Genomic DNA, 15737 nt, shown 5'->3' on the forward strand with positions numbered 1-15737 from the left:
GTAAGCCCCTTTGAGTCTCCTACAGGAGAGAAAGGGGGGATATAAATCCAAACTCTTCTTCTTCTTCTTCTTCTTCTAAAAGAAGGAGGAAGAGGAGGACGTTCTTGTATTATAGTTAGCTCAACTGTGGGGTCATTTGATCCTTTATCCTGGTGTTATAACCCAGCTAAGGGTCTGACACTTGTGCTGCAGTAGACATTCCCATGAGGCAGAGTTATACAATGCAAGCATTTTTGATGAGCCGCAAGATCCGGCCTGCCTTAACTGTTGTAAGACACTGCAAAGGACCATGAAATGTAAGAGCGTGCCAGGAAGTCAGGGACCATGTTGGTGTCCTCGGGCAAAATAATAGCAGCAACGTAAGTCACAAAGCAGGACAACTGTTTTTAATTTCTGTTGCTCTTACTGCCCTGCTTGGGAGGCACAGTAGGAACCATTCTGGCAGGCTATATGCTTGTGCAGACCTTACGAGCTCATAGGCTTCCAAGCTTGGAATGATAAAAAAAAAGAAAGTGGAGAAGTTCTTTTTATTGCCCATCAGCCATTCTGATAAGCTGTTCTTTGTCAAACCTGAAGAGATGCCAGCCCTCTTCAGTGGAAAGGTCTGAAGCGCCGCGCCTCATGTAGTACTCTATCGACGGCTTATTCCAAACGACGACGAGGAAATGCATGCAACTACAGCTGTTCTCGAGAGCTATCTGTTGGGATGGAAACACACAGGGTTGCATTTTTGGGAATGCATCACCAGTCCTAGGAATTTGGAAGCTCACTATTGTTACAAGGAGAATAGTCCGTGGAACCGTTCAGAGATGCCCACGTGTTCTGAACGACTGCCAAGCTGTTTATTTTTAACACCAGCTGGTTATTTCTGTTGCGTAAATGGCACCGGACCAATTGTGGGAGGAGAAACTTGGAACTGCAGAATTCATAACTACATGGGCTTCTTCACAGTGGCAGGATTTGGTTCATTTAATCAATGTTTGCCTTGAAAACTTTTAGCCTAATAAATGGCTCCCAAAACCGTTTCCAAATTCAAGACGCAAAGCGATGAAGTGTCCAATATCCAAACTCCTAAATTCAGTCTTTTTTTAAAAAAAGCAATACTAAATACGCAGTAGTAAAAACAATTGACCTAAACACTATTAAGGAACATCACAAGATAAAGCCAATCATAAAAAAATATTAAAAACAGAGCCACTGAAATAGAAAGCAAAGGAACATTTTATCTGGCACTGTTGTGAATGGGGACTTTCATGTAATCTATCAGGAAGTTATTTGATATAATTTCTTAATGCCATATAACGTCTTAACCAGCAATTAATGTTTTTGGCTCTTCCAACTGGGCATCCAGAATGAAGCCAGTATAGTCCTTCTGGATTTTTTTTTTCTCCTCAGTTTTGTTTTGTTTTTTACAAAAGCCCCTCTACATGAAATTATACACTGCACTGTGTAACATCACCCCTTCAAACAGCTTGAAATTGTGTGCGATTGGCTCCGTCTGAGATTGGTTTTGATATGTGTTGTGTGTGAGTTTTTTTCTTCTTTGACAAGAAGAGTTTGGATTTCTACCCCACCTTTCTCTCCTGTAAGGAGACTCAAGGCGGCTTACAAACTCCTTTAACCTTCCTCTTCCCCAAACAGACACCTGGTGAGGTCAGTGCGGTTGAGAGAATTCCGAAGAACTGTGACTAGCCCAAGGTCAGCCAGCAGGCTTCATGTGTAGGAGCAGGGAAAACAAATCAAGTTCGCCAGATAAGAGTCTGCCACTCATGTGGAGGAGCAGGGAATCAAAACTGGTTCTTCAGATTGGAGTGCACCACTCTTAACCGCTGCACCATGCCGGCTCCCTCACGGAGTTGTCTTCAACCAAGTGTCTCCCTCATAAAATCCGGTGCCCTGCTCTGGAACAGCGATGGCAGCAGTTCAAACTGGCTAGCTGCTTGAAGGCACTGAAAGCCAGTTTCACTGTTTGGGAACTGAATGTGACTAGCCCAAGGCTGCCAGTTCCAAACCCAAGTTTCCTGCTTCTAAAACCAAGGCCTAATCTGCACAAATGGTAGATGAGCTGGTAGAACCAAACTGTGCTGCTTAAAGCTTCATACGGTGGTGGGGGGAAACGTAATCGTATGTTCCCTGCATATTTAATAGAAATCCTTTGAATATACAAATGTAGCATGTTGGCAAGAAGGTTTAGCTAGGACTCTTTCCCGTGACATCTAGGTTTTGCATATGGAGGTGTGCGCAAGCCCTCCCGCTCAACCTGAAGCAGCGGAGTCCATAAATTCTCCCACTTAACAGTCCAAGTGCTCGGGAGCAACAGCCGCAGAAGGCCATTGCTTTCACATCCTGCAGGTGAGCTCCCAAAGGCACCTGGTGGGCCACTGCGAGTAGCAGAGAGCTGGACTAGATGGACTCTGGTCTGATCCAGCTGGCTTGTTCTTATGTTCTTACTTTCTCACCTGCTTTTGGGGTGAACTAGACCAAAGACTTTACCCACTAGTTCCCTACAGATTTATCTTCTTAGTTGCTGGCAGATTTAGCAGTATTCTCTTCAGCTGATTTAGAGCCTGTGGCTGGCATCTTCAGAGGATCCTCTGAAGAGAGATCCTTTGAAGATGCCAGCCACAGATGCAGGCAAAACGTCAGGAGAGAATGCTGCTAGAACATGGCCATTCAGCCCGGAAACCACACAGCACCCCCAGTGATTCCAGCCGTGAAAGCCTTCGGCAATGCATTGAACATCTCTACGGGGAGAAATTGTTCCAAGACACACGGCGATTGGAAGATCCTCTGAAGATGCCAGCCACAGATGCAGGCGAAACGTCAGGAGAGAATGCTGCTAGAGCCATGGTGGCAAACCTTTGGCACTCCAGATGTTATAGTCTACAATTCCCATCAGCCCCTGCCAGCCTGGCCAATTGGCTGATGGGAATTGTAGTCTATAACATCTGGAGTGCCAAAGGTTCGCCACCACTGTGCTAGAACATGGCCATACAGCCCGGAAACCACACAGCACCCCAGTGATTCCAGCCGTGAAAGCCTTCGACAATACACTATCCTTTTTTCTTTCCTTTTTTTGAGTCTTCCGAGAGAGTTGAACAATGTAGTCTTTGGATGTCTTCGGCCTTCACTCAGCCTGCAGGTCAACAACTTGCCATTGCCAGAATCGACGGATCAAAATACAGGCTACAACATGTCAATGACATTACCTTTTTTTAAAGGTATTGAATTCACTTGCCTGGCTTAATTTCTTTAAAAGCTCTGTTCCAATGCCCCAACCTGCCAAAACATAATGCGGAAAAACTTGAGTCGTGAGCTTTCATTGCTTAAAATAGTTTACGCATTTGATAATAAAACTGCATATGATGGGAGCTTTCAGGGATTATGTAAGTAAGTGCTGTCAAGTCTCAGCCAATCAATGACCCCAACAAGAGATACCCAAGGTAAGAAGCAGAGGTGGTTTGCCATGGTTTTCCTCTGCAGAATCTTCCTTGGTGGTCTCCCATCCAAGTACTGAACTTGAGAGGATCCAGTTGTACGCTACCTTTCACCGCCTTCAGAATTGGGATGGCGGGGAGGGGGACAAATCAGAAATCCTCACCCTCAAATCCCTGCAGGGGTCTGTGAGCTCGAGCTCAAGCAAGCTAATTTCCCCTTTTAGCTTTAATTGACTGCAAGTCTGTTATCTCCTGTATTTGCAGTCGTATCGACATGGTTTTTGATTTTTCCCCTTTCTCTTGGTTGATTTATAAAGTCCCCTTCTCCTGCATACTTCGGGATTCCGTTAACATTTAGAAACTCCTAATCTGTTTTTGAGCATGGGGGTGAGACATTTTACGAGTTTAGTGATTCTCTCATTTTCACTAAGCCGTGTATTAAAGAAGGATTTTATCTGTATGTGCATACCTGCATATTATAAGCGTCAAATTATTTTTGCAATTGAATAAAAAATGGTGCTATTATTGAGTATTTTGAAGTGCAGAATAGAACTGCTGGATCATCTTTTGGCATCTCATCCAATAATATTCATGTCAGTATAGGCGCTGATATAAATGTCCAGACAGAGGAACAAGACAGCGCATCACACACCGAAGACGGAGGATCAATATATTCAATAAATGTATTTATATCTGTATATATAAAAAGCTAACAGTGTTTTTGTTGATGATAGTATAACTCAGTAACTGCTGGGCCAATTCCTCTGATAATTCCTAGCCACTATAGTCAGCCAGGCGAGAGTGTTTTTACATATCACATATCTGAAATTTCACACCTGGCCCAGGTAAGACGCCTTTTTCCTGGCGCTCCCTGGTGAAGGATATGCAGCTGCCTGTGTGTAACTGTCACTCTTAGAATGTTCACTCAGATGGCCAGATAGGAGCAGTGGAAACAGTACATAGGCAGTAACTCGAGTAGAAGTGAAACACATGCACACACATACACACGAGGGAGAGGAAAGGGACGGAGGGGGAGGCATGCAAGGGAAGAGAAGTGAGAGAGGGGAGAAAGGGAGGGGAGGCAGGGGGCCCAGCATCTTGATATGACCCACCCACCCTAGTATATTATTATAATTGTCCAGTTACGAAATCCAATGATTGTACATCCAGTTTTTTGAAAAACAAGTAAAATATTTTTTTCAACAACAGAAGTTCATTTTTGAGATATATAATCCATATCTTCAACATCTACTGAACGAAAATAGTTCATTTTCTCAGTATCTTTAGGATGATTATATTCCATATAGAAAGTACTTCCCAAACGACTCGCGCGTTTTTAAGTACGTTTTCACTGTAGTCTTCCTCAGGAGAAGCAATTCTTTCAGGAAAAGTTATTCATTCATTTGCCATGCACAGGTCTTTTTGTCTCTCAACAGCTGACACACAAACCCAAATGAACTATTTTCGTTCAGTAGATGTTGAAGATATGGATTATATATCTCAAAAATGAACTTCTGCTGTTGAAAAAACATTTTACTTGTTTTTCAAAAAACTGGATGTACAATCATTGGATTCAGTAACTGGACAATTATAATAATATATATAAATACATTTATTGAATATACTGATCCTCCGTCTTCGGTGTGTGATGCGCTGTCTTGTTCCTCTGTCATATACGTTACACACAATTTGGCTTTTTTGTGTTAATGTCCAAACAACACAAACCCCACCAGAAAGTTTTGCATTAAAAAAAGTCCCAGTTTTGGGATCCTTCAGAATGTACATATGAATGTATAAAACTGCCTTATTCAGCACACTTAAGTTCGTTCTTCATAAAAACAAAATAGTAATCAATGGGGGGTGGGGCTTTGATTACAGCTGGTCTCCAAGATCTTCCCCCAAGCATTTCAACTGGCATTGCCAGATATTCAACTTGCAACCATCTATATGCAAAGCAAGCCCTCTCCCACTGGTCCATGGCCACTTGCTAGTCTATTGGAACCCATATAGCATAGGTATCAAACTCGCAGCCCTCCAGATGTAATGGACTACAATTCCCATCATCCCCTGCCAGCTGGCAGGGCATGATGGAGCTGTAGTCCATAACATCTGAAGGGCCGCGAGTTTGACACCTGTGCCATATAGTGTCATAACTAGTGGCCAGATGTTTTTTTTAAAAGGGGGAGAACATATGAAGCTGCTGTGCTCAGATCATCGGTTCATCAAGCTCAACAATTGGCTACTTTACTTGCAGTGAGTTTCCAAGAGCTCAAGTAGAAAAGGGTTTTCCAATGGGAATATGCTGGGAAAAGCTTCAGATGGTAGTGTACAAGGGATTTCTTTTAAATATGAAGATACAAGAAGTTACGCATTCCTTCCCGCATGTGATCTTTTAAGTGGTGCAGTTTGGTTTTACCAATATTCCCAAAGGGACAGGGGGAGAATCTGTTGTTATCTTTCAGTTATTTTGCTAGAAATGGGGCTGGGTGACTGGTTTTATTTTACCTCTAAAATCATCCATGACATAAAAGTCTTCTAGGTACAGCAATTTGCCAATCCAAGGATCATATGTAAAGTAGTACATTGCAAAGCCTACAACAACGGTATCTGGAAGGGGGGAAAAAACAGGTATCTGTGTAAAGGAACGCAACATCAAGGTGAATCTGAGGGAGCGATCAATCCATTAGCCAATTGAAAGTTCTTTCATTTTAAACTGATACATTTAATCAGAGTGTGACCAGAGTTTTGAGACAGAGAAGAAAGCATACAAGAATTTAAAATGTAATAAATAAATGATTTTGATCTGTTGTTTCTGTTTATCTTAACCACGAGACTCTCAAAGAGTGGTACCAGGATAAAATGCTGTTAGAAAACCAATCCAGCATCAATTTAAACCAATTAAACCCTGACCTGATCTGAACTGGCTAGCCCAATCTCAGTAGCTCTCAAACTTAACAGAGTCAGCCCTGGTTATGTTTAGTTGTAAGGCCCAGGTCATGAAGTAGAGGCAGGCAATGGCAAATTACCTCTGTTAATCTCTTGCCTCAAAAACCTGTAAGTTTTTTTAAAAATACCATGGTACCCAAGACAGAAGGCACCAAGTAGCTGGCAATGGAAAGAGTTCCAGAAATGTGCCTCTACAGAGGTGTTCCCATCACTTGTGACCCTGTGTATCATCCTAGTGAATAGAATCAAAGATAATAGGGCCTTTGAAGCAGACCATAACACTTGGGTAGACTTGTGTGAAAAAAGATGGTTCTTTAAAGTATTACGCTGTTTCCCCAAATATAAGACATCCCCTGAAAATAAGACATAGTAGAGGTTTTGCTGAAGTGCGAAATATAAGGCATCCCCCGAAAATAAGACGTAGCAAAGTTTTTGTTTGGAAGCATGCCCGACGAACAGAACACAGAAAAATAAGACATCCCCTGAAAATAAGACATAGTGCATCTTGGGGAGCAAAAATTAATATAAGACGCTGTCTTATTTTCGGGGAAACACGGTACGTACTGCTTGAAGGAAAGAGCCTTTCCAACTGTTTTTATTTTCTAGTGCCAAAACCAGATCAAAATAGTCTTCACCTCTGCTTCAAAAAAAATGTCCCTCATCACTAGTCTGGTACATTAAAATTGACCTCTGCTGCTTAATCCATTTGGATTGGGAAGGAGGTAATTCTTTTCCTGACACCATTTTCCCAGCCAGAAAAGTCTGGGGCAAAGAGCCAAGGCAACAGATGTCTTGTGTTTACGACTGTTCCCATGGAGTTTGTACTACTACTGTAGGGCAGTATCAGATTAGGGGAAAGGTGCCGATAAAAAGAGGTAACCCTCCCTGATACCACAATCCTAATCCGAATCAGGCCCCCATTATAACTGCTGTTGACAAAGAAAAAAATTTGGGGTGAACTCTGAACATGGAGTTTCCTGGATCTTGATTAGCTTGACCCTAAGACCAGAGCCAGTGTGGTGTCATGGTTATGAGCAGCAAACTCTAACCTGGAGAACTGGGTTTGATTCCCCACTCCGCCACATGAGCAGCAGACTCTTATCTGGTGAGTCAGATGTGTCCGCTGCCCTTCACCTGAAGCCAGCTGGGTGACCTTGGGCCAGTCACAGTTCTCTCTGAACTCTCTCAGCCCACACAGAAACAGACAGTAGCAACCTTCAAATGTCTCCTGACTTGATAACCCTTTGGCAGGGGTCTGCAACCTGCAGCTGTCCAGATGTTCATGGACTACAATTCCCATCAGCCCCTGCCAGCATGGCCAATTGGGATTTGTACTCCATGAACATCTGGACAGCCGCAGGTTGCAGACCTGTGCCCTATGGGTTGCCGTAAGTCAGCTGTGACTTACGGTGCAGACACGTACCGTACAAGACCAGAATCCAAACTGCTAGTTTGGACCAACCCAAGGCTCTTACGTGCGTTCTTGGGGGGGGGGGAGGGGGGTTGATTTCATTGATCAGCTGAACCCCTCACCCCCTCCATTATCATCACAAATTAAGTTTGTATCTCTGCTCAACTTCAAAAGCTGTTTGCCAGATATCTGGAATGCAGGGAGGTCTGTGGTGGGAGAAAAACAACTCTGAAGGCCCTTTGGGTACACCGATCTAGTTATGCAGTTTTTAAAGCTTTAATCGATTTGGGGGGGGGGGGAGTTCCTCCACTTTTACCCAGACTTCCCATCCCAGGGGCTTTCAAGGTTATTGAAGCGATTGAAGCCGACAACCTTAAGATACCAACATTCGACTCTGTTAAGTCACAAAAGAATCTTTGGCCGTTTCCGCACGGGCAAATCATGGCGGCCTGGAGACGGTAAAAACACCGTCTCCAGGCCGCCATTCGCGATCGGGCGAGCTGCAACGCAGCCACGCCGCCCTCGCACCGCCCGGCCGCCCTGAAGCCGGCGTTTCCCCAGAGCACTTCCCAGCGCTCTTTTTGGGGAAACGCCGGCATGAAGCCGCTGCCGAGCGAACGGCAGCGGCTTCATGCCGCCTCCCCCACCCGGCACTCACCTTGTCCCCGGGCCTCCGGCGCGTCGCTGAGGCCTGGGGACACGCCCCCCTGCCCTGCGCCGCTCAAGCAGGCGCGCAGGGCCAGGGGGGAGTGTCCCCAGGCCTCGGCAATGCGCCGGAGGCCCAGGGACAAGCCGGGTCGTGCGAGCACCGGCGCTCCGCAGCGCCGGCTGCCCGCCTCTTCCCAGGACCGTCCGTGCGGACGGTCCCAGCGTCTTCGGGTCGGCGCAAGAAGCGCCGACCCAGCCGTTTCCTCTGCCGTGCGGAAATGGCCTTTGTGAAAAGGTATGGGCTGCACTTAATTAAAAATGGTAGCAGGTATTTTCAGGACAAAATTGCTTTGGCAGCTGTTCAAACATATACAATAACACCTGCCGAACTTTCAGTATTAAGGAACACGGGAAATTGTGTGGTGAAATTCAAGTGGTTTTTGTTTTTAATGACAAGCAGCCCTTAGGAAGTTGCGCTTTTGACTGGAGGAGCAGCCCAAGACAGACAGAGAAGGATGCTTAACCCTTTACCAATCATGGTTTTCTGGTCAGAATCCCGCCCCCATCCTACAGCTGATTTCCCCCCTCCCTGCAGCATTTCTGTAGCATTGCCAATCACTTCAGATGGTAACTCTTCCATGTAGTAAAAGCCACTGGTTTAAGTTGAAGACCTTCTATTTGCTGAGGGTTAGTGGAAATGGCTGTGGCAAGAGGGACTTGGGAATGGTCATTATTCTGGAGAAGCTGAGGTTGAAAGGGGACATGCTTGGAAGGCTGACACTTCGAGGAAGGCAGGGAGCTATCCTTGTTGGCAGCAGAGGACAGGACTCACAATAATGGGTATAATGGGAGCAGCAGTGGCGTAGGAGGTTAAGAGCTCGTGTATCTAATCTGGAGGAACCGGGTTTGATTCCCCGCTTTGCCACTTGAGCTGTGGAGGCTTATCTGGGGAATTCAGATTAGCCTGTACACTCCCACACATGCCAACTGAGTGACCTTGGGCTAGTCACAGCTTCTCGGAGCTCTCTCAGCCCCACCTACCTCACAGGGGGTTTGTTGTGAGGGGGGGAAGGGCAAGGAGATTGTAAGCCCCTTTGAGTCTCCTGCAGGAGAGAAAGGGGGGATATAAATCCAAACTCTTCTTCTTCTTCTTCTTCTATAAATTGCAGGTGGAAAGGGACTGGCTGGATGTAAAGAGGGGAAATTTCAGTAAGAGATATTGAGCAGTGGAATTGCCCTCCTCACTGGTAGACTTCAAGCGGTACTGAATGAACACTTGTCAGCAACATCTATGATTCTAGGTGGGGTATTTATTTTCAGTGTTGTTTCCATACCGCCTCCCTTCCATAATCTACACAACCTTGGTCAAGTTCCAAGACTGTCTCCCATCCAGCACTGAATCGACTCCGACTTGCCTTGTCAAACAGAGTTATCTTGGACACGTGCAGAGTCTTTTGTATATTGTTAGAAAATGGTGGAGGGGGTGAAAGGATAACCCACCCTATAACACGAGAGACAGTACCGGTTAAACCTACCTCCAGTTTCATTCTCCTTTCTCGCCTCCGCTATTAAACAGTGAAAGAAAGGATGTGATCCAAAACCATCTCGAAGCAAATCTGGAAAATTTTAAGTTTATTGAATAAATGGTGAAATAAGGTTATAAATGGATCAAATTTGCTACCAGCTTCCTGACAAACTACAACTTATGGCAGATTTGGGGGTCCTAGGATGGTAGTCTGACAGACAATCAAAGATTCTTCAGAATCCACTCGTTGGAGTCCATTGGAGTCTTCTGACAGCCCAGAAGTCAATTGTGTGCCCAGAAAAGGTAGGTCTGTCATGATTCCATGATAGATAAAGGAAACCTCCATTTTCAGAGGCAGTGTTCCTCTGAATGCCAGTTGTTGGGAGGGATCAATTGCAAGGGAGTGGCTTTAGCCTCTAAGCCCCTATTTGTGCATCTATTGATGACTGTGAGAAACAGGAATTCTAGGCTAGATAGGTCTAAGTTGCTTTTTCATTTATTATGATTTAAGATGTAGGAAATGAGAGAACATGACAGCAAACAGATACGAAGCTTCACTGGCAGCTTAAATTATACCTTTCCATGTCGGCCTGTGTCCCCAGACACACTATTTCCGTGGTGGCGAACCTTTGGCACTCCAGATGTTATGGACTCCAATTATGGACTCCAATTCCCATCAGCCCATGCCAGCATGGTCAATTGGCCATGCTGGCAGGGGCTGATGGGAATTGTAGTCCATAACATCTGGAGTGCCAAAGGTTCGCCACCACTGCAGACTATTTCATAGGTGTTGAGGTAAAATTAGAGGTGGGGGAGCAGGGCGCCTTATTCCATCCCAAGCACCTTATTTTTATACCCCTCTTCCTTCTAAATGGGGTTCTTCATTGTATTCTCACAAAAACAATTGTGAGGGATTGGTTAGGTGGAAAGACTAGGTGACAACCCAGGTCCTATTTGACATTCTAGCCCCTATGCCATCATTTCTGTCTTCATGGAGGGATGGGATAAAAATGCAAAACTGTACCTTTTTAGCTTCCTGAATATAACATTCTAGGCTTTTTCTTTCTTTTTTTTTTACCTGTTTCTGTTATTTTTACTGCATCCGGCATATTTTCATAAGCAGCTAACTCCTGTCAAGAGAAGAAACCAGAAGGTGCCATATTGTCGTGGAGCTTCCTAAAACTGTTGTGAAAGACCAGCCACCTAACATTCATGCCAAGGATCACGATCTTCTATGAGGGTCAACATGGAGGAAGGGTTGGAATTGACAGGCTTATGGAATTATGGCACGGCCAGTTGGAAGATGATGGCACTTGGATGCCACAGGTACTTACTAAATAAGGAAAAGGAAACAGGAGGTGGGTATGACTCGGGAGCCATGAATAAGAGGATTAACATTGAGGATGAACCACTTGCAGCTGAAGGAAGTCAGGAAAGGGATGAAGAAACTCTACTTGAGCCTCAAGGAATTGTACCCCTTACAATTAAGCCCCGAAATCCTTTATTTTGGCAAGAGCAAGTGTGAGTAATGAATTCCTCTGTGCCTTGCTAATATCCTGCTGTTGAAAGGTACTAGTCTAACTATTTGCTGTTCCCACTTACACCTGAAATCTTTCACTTTTTATCCTTATGGAAAGAACACATGCCTTGCAGGTAGGATCCCAAGTTCAGTTCCCCAAATCTCTGTTTAAAAGGTCATAGGTAACAGGGCTGAGAAAGGACCTCTGCTGACCAGAGAGCCAATACTAGGCAAGTTGGTTGTAAATTTATTTAACTTCAGGTGTTCAGTCAAACACTGTCTCCATGAAATGGTGGCTCCTTCCTTTTGGAATTCTCTTCCCTTTCACGGCTCACCTGGTGCCTTCTATTCTGTCCTTCTACACCACAGATGTCAAACGCACGGCCCTCCAGATGTTATGGACTACAGTTCCCACCATCCCCTGCTAGCATCATGCTGGCAGGGGATGATGGGAACTGTAGTCCATAACATATGGAGGGCCATGTGTTTGACACCTATGTTCTACACCAGTGATGGCGAACCTATGGCACGGGTGCCAGAGGTGGCACTCAGAGCCCTTTCTGTGGGCACACGTGCACAGAGTTCATCATGTGGGGGTGGGATGGAAAATCACCCCCCCACACACACACACACACACACATCTAGGCTAGCCTGGGCACAACCCTTTACCTGGGAGTAAGCTCAGTTGCTGGCAATGGGGCTTGCTTCTGAGTAAACCCTCCTAGGGTCATGATTCACCCATTGGAAAAGTTGCACAGTTGCTTCACCAAACTTACTCCTGAGTAACGCGCACCTTGGAGCCAACCGTTTTTTCTAACCCAAAACCTCAGTATTCAGGTTAAATTGGCGTATTGGCACTTTGTGGTAAGTAAGTGGGTGTTGGGTTGCAATTTGGGCACTCGGTCTCGAAAAGGTTCGCCATCGCTGTTCTACACAGATGTGGCCAAAACATTTCTTCTTACCCAGGATCTTGACTAAAGGGTTCCATTTTTTTCCGTTGTTTCTATGATCTGCTTTTAGCTTGTGGGCTGTTTTATGAATATAAATTTAGGCTGCTGAATGTTATTTTACACTCTTTGAGCAGTTGAGTTTGTTATTGATCATTCGTCTGTTATTGTTTTTATGATTGAAATGTTTCACTTGGCAAGCTGGCAAGGGAAGCCTATGTATTTTCTGAGTCAATCCGTATTTTTGTTTACTGTTATTTGTTTCTTTGTTGCATTCTAAATAAATTCAACTGAAACAGCAACTCTCTCTCCTGTAACAATTATTTCTGGGCTGCTTCACATATTCCTAAATGTATTCCTAGAAATATTCCTACATTCAGTGTAGGAAATTTTGCATATCTTAAATATGGGGCAGCACGGCCTCACAGCCTACCAATTCACTTCCAAGTGAAAGGTCAAAGTGTTTACCTTTACAACCCAAAGCCAAAGAGACCTGCCTGCTTCACGGATGATCTTCCATGTGAGCCATCTTGAGAGTCACCATCAGGCCTGATGATTGAAAAATGCCCTGCCCTTTAAATAGAGGCTTAATGTGTCGACGTGGCCAGAGGAAACTTTTTGTGGCATGCAGGTAAATCACACCCTGATAAGTAACATTTCATTAAGCCTCTTTTAAATGAACGGATCTTTTTTTCCCTCTAGGCCATAGGTGTCAAACTCGCGGCCCTTCAGATGTTATGGACTACAGTTCCCATCATCCCCTGCCAGCATCATGTTGGGAACTGTAGTCCATAATATCTGGAGGGCTGTGAGTTTGACACCTGTGCTCTAGGCAGTCGGAAACACTTAGCCTGCTTAAATATTAAGATCTATTAGAAGCCCTGTTATACCTGCCCCCATTCACTCAGGTAAAGCAGGTAATAAGCACCTGTTGTCCACACTTCCTTGCCCATCCACTTTGCTATCTTGCCTTCACTTTGTACACCTGGGAATGGCTTTTCAATCACAGTTTTTCCCGTCCGCACTGCTGTACCGCCACAGAATCCACTCCCACAGTTGGCCCTACACCACATGATGACCTTGCGCCATGATGTAACACCCATGTGAACCCTACGGAACTGCCTGATGTTGCATTAGACGATAGGTCTGCCTAGTCCAGCTCTGTCTACTCTGACTGGCAGAAGCTCTCCCACATCTCGGGCAGAGAAAGGTCTCAGCCAATGCTTGTGACCCAAAATCCATTGAACTGAAAGTGGCAAGGATTGGATCCAGGACCTTCTACAAGCAAAGCAATGAACTGACCATCGCTAACGGCCACTGCCGCCAGTCCGGTTACTCTTATTTCCTGGCCCACCCATCCAGTGGTGGGATCTAAAAATTTTAGTAACAGGTTCCCATGATGGTGGGATTCAAACTGTGGCGTAGCGCCAATGGGGCTGGGTGGGGCACAACAGGGGTGTGGCCGGGCATTCCAGGGGCAAGGCATTGCTGGGCGGGGCTGTGGCAAGGACGTAGCCACTGTGCCGGTCCTTGGGCAGGAAACGAATGCATGCAGGCGCAGGCTGCCATGCACGCCGGTGCACCTCCTGCTGGACTGCTTCAAGTTCTGCGCGCTACTGCTGAGGAGCGGAGGAGGGGCATAACTAAGGCAAAAATCACGGGGCAAAATCACCAATTAGTAACCCCCTCTCGGCACACACAAATAATTAGTGACCTACTCTCGGGAACCTGTGAGAACCTGCTGGATCCCACCTCTGCACCCATCAGGCGAAATAGAATTGTTAGCAAGCCTTTGGGCCCTTCCCCTCTTACTTTGATGAGACGCAGAATTTCTGAGCAGTCTTGCGGCTCCGCCGGACGAACCCGGAAGCGGTTCAGGGTGCCAGGGCTTGCCATACTGAGAGCACGAAGCAGCAGGGAGGTTGATCACTTCCCACAAGGGAGCTTGGATGCTGCTGGGCCTCTGACTGGGGGTCTCCTTCTTGATTCACCATTTCAAAGGACTGTATGTTAGACAAAAGAAAGAGAGAAAGAAAGAAAAGACCCTTGCTCTTCTGCCTCCTTCGCCACCCTTCTTCCCCTTTCTTCCTCCTTGCTCTTCACAAAGATGGGGGTGTAGGTTTCACTCCTTGCCGATCCCTAGCATCCTTCCCAGCCTGCTACTCCAGCTGGTGATTAAGCAAGCAACATGGATCATGGGAAGCATCACAATGGGGCCACCAGCATCATAATCCTCCCAACCTCCCCTAATCTCCTTCCCCTATAACAAATTACTTAGCGTGAAAAAGAAAAAGGACACAAAGAAACTGGCGGGCTCAGCTAACTCGTACTTTCCAGCTTTCAGAAATCTAGAAGAGAGAGGTTCAGGCATCCCTCTTGATCTTGAAGACTTGGTGATATATCCGTGTTTCCCCGAAAATAAGACAGGGTCTTATATTAATTGTTGCTCCAAAAGATGTGTTAGGGCTTATTTTCAGGGGATTTTTTTTCCATGATTTTGCGCCCCCCCCCCCCATGTGACTAGATCAGCTGCACCGGGGAATCTGTAACCAGGACTTATTTTTGGAGTAGGGCTTCTATTTCAAGCATCCTCCAAAAATCCTTATTTTCAGGGAAATGGTAGGAATATCAGCCTCCAGGTGGGATCCCCCAGAACAGGGGTCTGCAACCTGCGGCTCTCCAGATGTTCATGGACTACAATTCCCATCAGCCCCTGCCAGCAGGGCCAATTGGGATTCCAATTGGCCATGCTGGCAGGGGCTGATGGGAATTGTAGTCCATGAACATCTGGAGAGCCGCAGGTTGCAGACCCCTGCCCCAGAATTACAGCTAATCTCCGGAGTACAGAGATCAGTTCCCTTGGAGAAAATGGATGCTTTGGAGGCTGGACTTTATGGCATTATAGCCAACTGAGGTCCTCTCAAGGCTCCGCCCCTAAATCTCCCAGAGGTCCTTGTCCTCTCAAGGCTCCGCCCCTAAATCTCCCAGGCAAACCCTACTGCACTATCCCCTGGTGGTGGCTGGGAAAGACCTGGCAACCGTACAGTGATATCACCTAGACACCAAAGCCAAATGATGAGATTGTAAAGGGACATTTTCCCAGTGAAAAGCCACTGAAAGTGAGGGATTCCAGTAGCAGACTAGAGCTGTTGAGACTGGGATTCAAATCCCTACTCAGCCATGATCCTTAGTGGGTGATTTTGAGCCTATTGTTCGGTCTTGGACTCGCCTGCCTCGTGAGGTTGTTGTGAGGGTGAAATGAGGGGAGAATCATATGTATTATCTTGAACTCCTTGAAGGAAAG

The 15737-nt window shown here is 45.8% G+C and overlaps 1 protein-coding gene across 1 annotated transcript; it reads right to left on the reverse strand.

The window, feature by feature from the left end:
- Nucleotides 1–472: 472 nt before the first annotated feature.
- SATL1 (spermidine/spermine N1-acetyl transferase like 1) lies at nt 473–14558 on the reverse strand. Its single transcript, XM_048513694.1, has 6 exons — nt 14246–14558; nt 11046–11097; nt 9978–10058; nt 5943–6044; nt 3239–3279; nt 473–698 (listed from the first exon to the last, which is right to left on the reverse strand). Exons 1-6 carry the CDS (start codon nt 14327–14329, stop codon nt 528–530), a joined length of 531 nt encoding a protein of 176 aa, XP_048369651.1. The 5' UTR covers nt 14330–14558; the 3' UTR covers nt 473–527.
- Between the last annotated feature and the right edge of the window lie 1179 nt (nt 14559–15737).

This window comes from Sphaerodactylus townsendi, linkage group LG13 (genome assembly GCF_021028975.2).
Source record: "Sphaerodactylus townsendi isolate TG3544 linkage group LG13, MPM_Stown_v2.3, whole genome shotgun sequence".
Lineage (NCBI taxonomy): Eukaryota > Metazoa > Chordata > Lepidosauria > Squamata > Sphaerodactylidae > Sphaerodactylus > Sphaerodactylus townsendi.